This window comes from Lissotriton helveticus, chromosome 2_2, assembly GCF_964261635.1.
Source record: "Lissotriton helveticus chromosome 2_2, aLisHel1.1, whole genome shotgun sequence".
NCBI classification, from domain to species: Eukaryota; Metazoa; Chordata; class Amphibia; order Caudata; family Salamandridae; genus Lissotriton; species Lissotriton helveticus.
The window spans coordinates 421,410,387-421,422,049 of NC_136060.1; the positions used below are offsets into that span (position 1 = coordinate 421,410,387).

Consider the following 11,663-nt stretch of genomic DNA (forward strand, 5'->3'; position numbering starts at 1 on the left):
CTAGCTAAACTGGCGGCAGACAAACAAGGGGCTCTGGCGGCAACGGCAGCGATAACTGGGTCACAGAGGGAGGACCCCACGGGGGGGAACGGATTCGGACGACAAGAGACGATCTGGAGCTGAGTTGTCGGACACAGACAGCACCGTGGGACCGGAAGTGACGCCCAGATCTGCCGATGACTTATAAGCTCCGTTGCTTCGCCTGTGGGCACTTGGTGGAGAGATGCCCTTAGCAGAACTGGAGTGGCTGGTAACACTTGTATACATTGCAGCTGTTCCCTATTACTATGTGGGGTCTTAGGGCGTGGGGCTGGGGCGGGTGCTGCCGCCTGTCGGGGCTGAGCCACCTTCCTATTGCCCTTAAGGCGGCCTGTGGTGGTTACTACAGGATAGTGTTGTGTGATTAGTAGGGGTAGTTTGGATGGGGACTGATAATGTGTTCTTGGGTCCTGTTCTGGGGGGTGGGTAGTGGGTATTGTTCGGGGAGTTGGGGGTTTGAGGTTCAAGGGCTCTGGTGTGGGCTGGAGCGATATGGAGAGGGAGCCGTTGAGGAAATATTGCCATGGGGACGTTACCTGAAGTGAAATGTATTACATGGAACGTACGTGGATTACATACTATGTCTAGACGCCACAGGGTGCATGCATATTTGGTATGTAGAGGAGCCCAGATAGCGTTGCTTCAAGAGACCCATCTTACCAAGCAAGAATGTGCCGCGTTGCAGAAGCGATGGAGGGGACAGGTGTTTGGTACTGCTTATTCTGCCTTTGCCAGGGGAGTTTTGATCTGGGTGAGGGCGGGGATTCCTTTCCAGGCCACAAATAGTGTTATTGACCCGGAGGGCAGGTATGTGGCGGTGGAGGGGAGATTATATGGCAGGGACGTGGTGTTGCGTAGTATTTATGCCCCAAACACGGACCAGCCTCGTTTTTTGGATACATTATCGAGGACGATGGCGCATTATTTAGCAGGTCAGGTGATATTGGGGGGGGGGATTTTAATTCCATCACAGATGTCACAATGGACAGGTCACACCCACCGCTGGCAGACTCGCAGGTCCGTAGGATAGCGAAGCAGAGAGCGGATTGGCAAGGTAGATGGGGGCTGACTGACATATGGAGGGGACCCCATCCAGACTGCAGGGATTACTCTTTCTTTTCCGCTCTCCATGACTTGCATGTTAGGATTGACGCTATCTTGTGTGCTCATTCATTGGCGTCGTTGGCAACGCACTCTGAATACCTCGCAAGAACTGTATCAGATCATAATCCTCAGATGGTCTCCTTTCGTTGGCAGCGGGAGAGGGCTGCGATCCAGACTTGGCGATTGCGTCCGGACACCCTGGAGGATCAGGTTTTTCGGTCTGTAATTCGAGAGGGTATTGAGAGCTATTTCTCCGTTAATAGTGAGTCAGCGTCCACTAGGGGAATTGAATGGGACGCATTCAAGGTAGTGATGAGAGGGTTATGCATTAGCAAATATTCGGGCGAAAGGAAGGTGGTACTAGCTGATGTCAGGAAGGCGGAGGAGGCACTGCGGGAGGTGGAGAAACAGCGGCCGGAACGGAGTGACTTGCAGAAGCAGCTTATGGCGGCCAAGGAACGGGTGGCGGCGGAAACAGAGAGATTGCGCTGCTATGACTATAGACATTATCTGGAGAAGGTTCATGCGGAAGGGGATAAGGTGGGCACGCTTCTGGCGAGGTTAGCGACTCCAACAACGGGAGGGTGCATGGTGTTGAGTATACAGACGGAGGCTTTCTGCGCTATTACGCAACACTTTAGCAAAGTCATCTGGAGGCGGACATAATGGGCTATCTGGCAGGGATTCAACTGCCACAGCTGGCAGAGGAGGATGCCGAGACTTTAGGTCAGGCTATCACCTTGGCCGAAGTCAGGGGAGCGATCATGCAGATGGCACGCAACAAGACCCCGGGAGTGGATGGGCTCCCCATAGAATTTTATGTGCAATATATTGATATCCTGGCGTCCCACTTGTTGGCGGTCTATAATGAGGCGATGGAGCGGGGTCACCTCCCTCAATCCATGAGGGAGACGCTGATTGTCCCGCTACTGAAACCTGGGAGGGAGAACACTGATGTGACATCTTATAGGCCGCTGTCCATGCTGACGGTGGACTATAAGATATTGAGTCGCATATTGGCCACGAGGCTGCTGTCCCACATGACCACTCTGGTCCACGAAGATCAAGCGGGATTTATTCCTACTAGGAATACCTCGTCCAATATCCGCCGTCTTATACGAGTGTTAGGGTGCGAGCTGGAGGAGGGCATGATGCCTGCCGTGCTGTCGGTAGACATAGAAAAGGCGTTCGCTAGCCTGGAGTGGGACTACCTATATAGGGTGCTGGAGAAATTCGGGCTGGGCGAGCAATTTCGACAATGGACGAAGGTCCTGTACTCGTTGGCGACTGCCAGGGTGCGGCTGGGTTCCACAATATCCTCAGAGTACCCCGTGCATAGAGGAACGAGGCAGGGGTGTTCCCTATCGCCCCTGCTGTTTGCACTGGCTATTGAACCACTGGCGGTCACTGCTAGGAGTGGGAGGGCGTATAGTGGTCTTGAATATGGAGGAACTCCGCATTACATCTCATTGTATGTGGATGATCTGCTGCTGTTTTTGGAGGACGCTTCAATGGCACTGCAGGGGGCGATGGGCATGCTAGCGGAATTTGGGACGCTGTCTGGACTTAAAGTTAATTGGACGAAGACTTGCATATTCCCTCTCCGGGAAGATATTCCCCAACCGCAACTAGCCACTGATCTGATCTGGGAACGGTCGTGCTTTACATACCGGGAGTTCGGATCTATCACGACGCTGATAGTATGTTGGAGGGAAATGTAGGGCGCTGTATAAGGGCTCTGAGAGGCTGTATGGCGTTTTGGGCGACTCTACCCCCATCAGTGGTGGGGAGAGTGGCGCTGCTTAAAATGGTGGCTCTGCCCCGCCTGCTCTATTACTTCCGTACGCTTCCAGTGTGGATACCCCCACGGTTTTTCCGTGAATTGCGTACACTTTCTATTGATTTTCTATGGGGTCACGGGAGGCGTCGTGTAGCATTAACCACACTGCTGAGGCCGAAACAGGAAGGGGGAATGGCGGTCCCTAGCTTCGAGCTTTATTATCTTGCAGCGCAGCTGCAGATCCTTACTCAGAATGTCGCACGAGAATTTAGGGGCCGGTACGGGGGAAGGGGATACAGAGGCATGTTCTCTTGTACATCGTCTTGCAGCAGAGGCTTGAGATGCGGGACTTGACCATGGAGGAAAGGACCCTGCGGTTGTGCTGGAACAAAAGCCAGAGGAGGGCGGGAGTAGCGCACCCTTACGCACCCGAAATACCGCTGGGCATGCTAACAGCGCTGCCGCACGGGGGGGACTGGTCCCCGCTCATGCAGTGGGAAGAGATGGGGCTCCAGATGATTGGTGACCTCTATGCCGATGGTGAGTTGTTGCACTTTCGGGCGGTGCAAGACCGATTTGGCACCCCTGATGGGCATTTCCTTTTGCACATGGCGGTAGTCACTGCGATACGGAAGCATTGGAGGAGTGGGATCTCCGAACCCACAACTACGATGGCATGTCAGTATGTGGCAGGCACGTTTAAAGCGGTCGCCTGTCTACACTCGCGAATGCTACATGAGGGTCTGGAACCGCTAACAGCCCTCAAACTAAAATGGGAAGCGAATGTGGGGAGGCCCATCCCAGACACGGTGTGGAGTCATATTCGACGACGGACATGGAAAGGGTGCAGAAATGCTAGATTTCAGCAAGTACACTTTTTTATAGTGCACAGGCCTATCTGACCCCGGGGAGGATACGGAGATATTTTCAGGGGCGGGATGCGGCATCAGGGCTCGAAAATTCCACTCTACCGCTCGCATAGTCGAGCTAAATTTAACAAGGTCGAGCTGTTTTTAGGTCCTACTCGCCCTTTCTGGCGAGTAGGAAAACAAACCAACTTTTGTCCTCTGTGAAAACGGAACAAATGTGACAAGATAACAAGATTTAAAGGCATTTTTATTGCTCACAAAGTTAATGAGCAATAAAGATGCCTTTAAATTGAGTTATCTTGTCACATTTGCTCCACTTTCAGAGATGGAGGTCGAGGACATTTTTTACGGTACTAGTCGTGCAGGACTAGTACCATTTTTGGGGGGTTTCGAGCCCTGGGCATGCCCTCGATGCTTGTTGCCGGCAGTGGAGTTAGAGCATATGTTATGGGACTGTCCGAAAATAGGGCCCTATTGGACTGAAGTGGGGGGGGGGGCTTCTACATGAAGTTACTGATCGGCAGATAAATTATGATATGGCGACTTGTCTGCTGCTCTGGTTTCCTCACACGAAAAACACCAAGATTACCAGTAAATTCATTGATTTAGGTCTCATACTAGCACAGAGGGAGATAACCTGGCATTGGAAATCGAAGGAGGGGCCATCTAGCAGGAGGTGGGCGAACAAGCTACTTAAATGGGCACATAGTGAAAGTGCTGTTAGACTTCGACAGGCAGCCCGCACAACTAATGAGAAGAGTCTTGAGATGGCGAGAGTGTGGGAGGAACTAGTAAGGACACTTAGCAATATTCAAGCACAGACACAGGAAGAGGATTGAGGAAGGAGAGCTCTGAAAGTAGTTCCATGGGGTACGCGGATGGAAGGGTATGGATCCTACAGGTTCCCCTTTCTTTTAGTAGTCGTTTTAATAGTACCGAGCCCACGCCAGTAGCGATTCGGGGGGGGGGGGTGTGGGTGGGATAGGAGAGGATCCTCCATAGGATTGGGTTTTGTTGGGATTGGGGGGAGGGTTGGACTCCAAATAAAAAGCGGAAACTAGTTCATCCTGCCGAGATGCTGTCCTTGTTTCATAGTTGAAGATCTGTATCTAGCATTTTATAACTATCGCCGCCCGACCTCCGGGATGTTGGCTAAACGGCTGTGTGATGCTTACTTCATGACGTTTGTAGAATGCTTGTAACTGAAAGGCAGCTGGTACAACTGTTTGTGTATTTTCTAATGCTGCAATAAAAATACAGTTCTCAAAAAAAAAAAAAATGAGCACCAATTGTGTTACATGAGGACACATTCATTTTTGTTAGGCACAGGTAGATTAAGTGATTTGCCCAGAATCACAGGATGCTGAGCGTCGTTGCCGAGACGAACCTGGTTCCCCAGATTTGAAGTCCATCCGCCCTAACCGTTAGGCTACATCCTCTCCCCAATTCAATTTAAACTTTTCAGACAAGATTTAACCGTATGGTATGAGAGGCTGTTTATGTGTGAGCTTTTCTGTTGCACACAACTTGCAACTTTCCACACTTCAAACAATTAAGTTAGAGGGTCTCCCGATTTAAGTCATGAGACTGATGACAACCAAGGACTGCTGGAGTTCACACACCCAACTGTACAGACTTTAAAAGTGCCACTCGTTTACACCCGATCCTATTGAACTTTTTACTGAAAGAAACATAGCAGACATGGCCTACAGATTGAACCCACAACTATCCCAATATTGGGGTACCAAAAAAAATAACATTAATCTCAGTGATAGCTGCTGCGAGGCACATTGCTAAGATCTTCAGCGTTACCAGCCGCAAGGCACACTGCTGAGCTCTTCCCCTTTTAGGTGTTTTAAAGAGGGTGGAGGAAAGTGTGGATGCCTAGCAGAACTGCCACAGATCAAATGTGTTAAACTCCAGTGATACACTCCATGGTCCCTTCTACCATTGCTGTTGCATATTAGTTACGTTTGTGGATGTACAAATACTGGATCTAAAAGCATTTTCCATGGTGTGGTTACTCGTGTAACGAGATCTTTGCTAGCCCATTATTTGCTTTAAAAATAAAAATCACGATATAACTACACAGACACTGGATTATTTTGTGGGTGTATCCATCTAACCAAAGTCAACAAAAGCTTAAAGAGGTGCCAATAAATAAGACCTCTGATTCCGCATCCTACCGGAGACTTCCGATACCTAATGATACACCGAAAGGGTACATAATATTTACTCAGAGAGGGCAAGTCGGTAACAAGGTCTCAGTAGGTATTTGTGTCTTGGAGATTATCTGAAAAGATGTCCATGACACGAAGCAGTGTAGAATAAACGTTTTTCCCTTTTCTTAAACTATCACATATGTAGTGGCTGCAATTTAGGGAAGGCAAGCGAAACACTTCCAACTGAAGCGTGAATTGAACTGCGTTGTAATATACTGCTCTTGACAGCGATGTGTATATATTCCTGAAGAGCAGTTTATAAGAGGTTCATTTTGAAGAATGATGGTGCAATAAGTATCTTTGCGAAACAGCTAAGGAGCATGGCAGGTTAGTCTCAATTTAAGCCACCAGATACCAACTGCGTTCCACTGCTGTAATCACACATGTTCTACACCAGCAGGTCTCTGTAGCTGTCCCTCTGGAGTATAGAATATGTTTAAATTAAACATTAAGGTGTGGATTATAATGTTGATTGTAGTAACATGGAGGGTACTTGTGGGGTAGGAAACTGCTTTAGAATATTTTCCTGACAAAGATGTTTCTTCTCAATTATGTCAATCCACTTTAGGAATGCTACTCTGTAACTAGCAAAAACATAATTTATGTGAAAAAAGAAAACACCTACCTGTAATGCTGCATCCCCAAGCTCGTGTCTGTACTCGTGACCACCAGGGTTTCTTAGCATTCCTCCTCCTGCGTTTGATGACATACTGTCTGACTGCTTTGGACAGCATCACTGAACTACTCGTCTTTTGGTGACACTTACAGAAGGGTTTGTTGCAGCCATGGTTGGAAAGAGGTCAAGTCATGGTTATAAGTTGGACTTCTGTACACCAGTGTCCCTTTCGCGCATTCAGGAGTGATTCGAGGTAATGGTAACATCACAGACACCAGAGCTCAGGGATTGAACATTACAGGTGAGAAGTGTCATCTTCTTTTCTATTCTCTCTGACATCAAAAGGAAACATTCCAGTTCTGGAATCCTTGTTGCTATGGGTGTCAAGCTCAGAGTGGATGCAGTTTCTTGTTTCGGTGAGACAGTCACTTGCCGAGGTCTATAGAAACTACAGAAAGCACTGTGCTAGTGAAAAGTACTATCTATGTGTACATCACTCAGCTGGAAAAAAAAGTCCTGCCTGTTTTTAACGTGCACAAATCTACATGCCAAATGTTGAATGTTTAGTAGCCAAATAAGACCAGTGGAGACTCAGCTACAATCAGTCATTCAACCCACACAAAAGGGCCAATGCATTCCAGTTTTATTTCCGACATAATTGGGTAGGTCCCCATTCCATCCTCTGCCCCACCTATGGTCGTCACCATCAAATACAACTGTAAAACCATAAGGACGTACACCCTGTGGCTAACCTTATTAAATTAGAAGGGGATTTAAATAGTCAAGAGTCACTGAAAACTCAGGATGAAGTATTAACTGCACATAAATGTTAATGCAATTTAATAAAATCTGAGCATTTCATTGTTGATATCACAACCAACAGATGCATCCAGATATTGTGTGACCGCCAAGAATTCCACTTGGTGGCAGTTTGTTACAAATCAAAGGACTACGGTATCAATCTTTTCGTCATCCTGATTAAGATTTCCTTTGTATAAAAGCAAAATCTCACTCTGGAGGCGAAAAGACTAGCAACCCCTTCAGCTTCATACCCTTCCACTCAATGTCAACTGGACACGCCCATCTTTCCACTTATATGTTCTAGAAAATATGTCAATCACAATATGTTTAATTATATTCATCTTTCCCAGAACTCTGTGTGATCAAAACTAAAAAGGCACTTCATCTGGCCATGAGCTTTACATACTCAACATAAAAAGCGACAATAGAAATTCTTGTCCAACATGTGTCCATGAAATCTTGTTCCATCAGACTACAGAAGTTGATCAGGTAGGTTAATGATTGCCAGTGAATTTGTAAGTATTGTATACTTACAATTCAAACAAACACAAAATTGGTTTTCACAAAACCCCTAAACCCCAAATACATATTTGAGTGGGTTCCTCATATAAAACTTGAACACTTATGTGTAAAGTTGACGAGGGTCAACAAAGCGCTTTCATAATACCCAAATAAGGTTAAAATGCATCTAATGTGTACTTTACCCCCCGACAATTTGTAGTGTAAACATAAACGACAACCTTAGTTGGCGTTTGTAAACATTTGGATGATATGTCACCATTCCTTGAGCTCTTCTTTCAAAGTTACATTCTTTGTTGAACATATACACTCACGACGACACCTTCACATCTTGCAAATATTTACAAGAAGCAGCTACCTTACTGGGTTGCCATATTAAGGTCCCCTATGCTGCAAAAAAAGGCCCTGTAACAAAATCGGCCCCACTGAAATAGGAAAAACTCTCCTGGGTCAGCTGCTTTCTCAGCATGGGCAGCATCTTGCACCAGGACCCCTCGCCCCTGAGATCAATAAGCGCTCATTTTTCTGCCTCATCACCCATGTCAGAGTACCTATTCTAGCCTCATGTACAAGTAGCTATGACTGGTCTGCTGTTCCCTTTTCCCTACATGTGCACTCCATCGCTCAAGTAGAAGGACCTCTAGGTTTCCTCTGAGCCACTTTGGACTTAGGTTACCCTGGTCCACAACCCTGAATTTGAATAAAAATGTCTCCCTTGACCCCTCCTTTCCCTCGCAAGAATCTCCTACCACTTTGCTCCTGTATAGAACTCTTGCTTAGCTACTTCCCTTATCCCTTTAGATGAGAAGCACTAACTTGCCCCCTGAATTAGTTTTCCATTGCCTGCTGTTTTTCCCTTGTAGCCAAAAACGTTCAAATGTCGTCCTGACTACGACGCTCTTTTTTCTCTTGCACCCTGCTTTGCCTCTCTATAGAAGTCCTCCTTTACACACTATCTTGTCCTCACTTGCTTACCTCTGGAGAAGGTCTCCCGTGCCCATCACATTATGCTTTTTAATCAAAAGTTTTCCCTCGATCGGTTTAGGTACAATACAAAAAAGAGAGAAGTTCTCTGTTCCATGTTATCTTGGTCCAGTGGATAACAATGACTCCATTGGTCTGCTCATATTTACTGAAAAACAGACTCTTCCTTATCTGGTCTCTTTTTGTTAAAGGAAAGTATCTAGCCAATCTATCTAGCCAATCACCCACCAGACACGTGTGCCTGTGGCTACAGATATCACCTGCCTGCTCTGAACACCTCATGACAAGAGATGCAAGGAAGGGGTTGTTCTCACTACTCCTGCTTCTGTTCACTGATGCTTTCCCTAGGTGCACATTTTGTTGCCTTCTGGATACACCCCAGCATACCATTACGGTGTACTCTATTTTCTTGATCAACAAGATGCTACCCTTTGCCCAGGTGAATAGGATATTTTCTGACTTTTTATTTTATTTATGTCTATAAGCAACTCTTCCTTAATTGTGGATAAGAACCGCTCTTTTGCTGGATCTTGTGTCCCAGTGGCAAGGAAACACTTTGCAGGCGTGCCTTGTGGGAAAAAATGCACTTGCCCTTGTTAATCTGTAGCTTTCACTTGCCTTCTGTATTTTGACAAAGATTTACCTTGGTCGCTTAGTAGGTTGTTGTGGTTTAAGAAGGTAGTTTGCCTATTTCTGTGCTGCGACTACAGAGCTCTCCCATGCCTGGTAAGCATTGGTCGTAAACTATCTTGACCTGCTCAATAATGCCCATATTAAAAGACTCAATTCTCAGAGTTCTCCTAAAACTTTTTTTAAACGGGACTAAAACTTTTTTTAAATGGGACGTGATCCCCAGCTGATGGCTGAGCCTCACCAGGTGGATAATCATTGCGGATAAAGTGTCCATGTCGCTAAAGACTGGGCCACTGAAATTATACAATTTTGTGGCTACAGTATTCTCCAAAAACAATGGATTCATCTCACTTGCGACCATCCATCATATCCTGGTGCAGATTTCAACAAAACAATTTTGTTTGAAGCGTTCAAGTATAAAATGTTATCCCAAAATGCCATGTGTGGTGCTGCTCAATGGCAGAGACATCAAATGGGCAGCTTTCAGCTGCTGAATGCTGTATTCGGGGGTTTGATTGGCACCCAAACAGGAAACAGTATTAATGTATTAGTGACAAAACATCAAAATACTACCATTGAACGTGACGCATGAGTCTTCCCCACCGCACAATTTGATCCTCCACTGCTGCATATGTCCAGTGTACCTGCCTACAGATAAGATTAAGACTGCCCTCCTGTGCCCATGGTCTCCCTCTTGCCTGCTCTCAGAGATCATCTCGACTGACACATTATCGTTTCCCAAACATTAAAAAAAAAAAGTCTACTTTGCCCTGTGCATGGGATGCGCTTCGCTGACCTACTGGTTTCTGTGGACTGAAAGTACTTCCTTTGCTGATCGTCTCTGTGCATACTCGTGGGCCTTTACTTTTTCCTCTCTATGCACACCCGTGGCCTCCTCGTAACTCTCCCTTTATGTTCCTCTTGCCCCTAGGTATTGGCCTGACTGGTCTACATTTGACGAGCTTTCGTCATGCCCCTTTATCCCCGATAATATGTAAGTACAGCCGTGTCCACCACCCCTTTGTATCTACAGATAATCGCTCCCTTGGCCTGGCCTCAGCAGATTAACCGTCCCCACTGACTGCTACAGCGCGCTTACGTCCCATTCCGTTAAAACACAACTTTATTTTACCTGATCCCCGTCCCCGAATCACTGCTGCTAGACATGTGTCAGCGTCCTGCTTCCACAGGCAGAAAACCTGCCTGTACCAAGTAATTGGATCCCTGCGGATGAGGCTCACCAACTGTGTAACTCAGTGTGTAAATGGCTACCCCCTGGGTCCGGGCTTCCGCCTCACCCAAGGGTCTCCCGCTACCTGTGAGGTTCCCTCGGCTGCTCGTGCCTGTGTCCCCTGCCTCCTGCCCGCAGCTCCCCCATGCACCCATCCCCCAGGACCCGTCTCTCCGGCTCTTCCGGGCTTCCTCGACGGTCCAGGGATCAGGGACACTCTAGGCTCTGGCAGCCTGTAGATGGGACTCACCTTTGCGGCTGTGAGTTCTGTGTACATTACTATAACTGCCCCTCTGCCCTGCCGGTGCCGGGGGGGCTTGACTTAAACTCTCCACTAGCTGCGGGATCGTCACCGCCCCCTCCGACTCCATGTTTGACAGACTGTAACACGGAGGCGGCTCGTTCCTATTGTAAGAAACGATCACGGTGGCGACGCAGCCATTGACGTCATGAACGCAAGCACGTAACCAGCGGCGATCACGCATGCGCACGCCAGGCCTCCTCTCGAGATTGGTGGAATGGGTTGGGGGAGGGGGCATGCGCACTTCAACCTCCATACTTTTCTGGTGCAGTTTTGTGAATGGCAGGGTGGGTGGTTTGCTTATTTTTTTATTTTTTATTTATTTATTTATGCGTTATTAGATAGCGCGGACTTTACCCGAAGTTGTCAGAGCGCTTCACAATCGGAACAGTAATGATACATGAGGAGAAAATTACAAGTGAACAAATTACAAAAGCAAACGTTAAGTTACATGAGGCAAAAGTGACAATCGTGAGCAAACAAAATACAAGAGGTAGCAAAAGGTACATTACAGGAGGAAAAAGTGATATGCGTGCAAGTTACAAAAGTGTATAATTTACTGCA

At 47.2% G+C, this 11,663-nt stretch overlaps 1 protein-coding gene across 6 annotated transcripts in view; it reads right to left on the reverse strand.

Moving 5' to 3' along the window:
• The window catches only part of KRCC1 (lysine rich coiled-coil 1), a 315,531-nt gene extending 304,288 nt beyond the window's left edge, over positions 1-11,243 (reverse strand). For 5 of the 6 annotated variants that reach the window (XM_078678682.1, XM_078678681.1, XM_078678680.1 and 2 more), the window contains exon 1: positions 11,049-11,211. In XM_078678682.1, the coding sequence (XP_078534808.1) occupies positions 11,049-11,169 (121 nt within the window). In that variant the 5' untranslated portion in view covers positions 11,170-11,211. Of the gene's footprint in view, positions 1-11,048 lie in introns of all 6 variants that reach the window. The other variant, XM_078678677.1, reaches the window with a different exon arrangement.
• Positions 11,244-11,663: the final 420 nt, after the last annotated feature.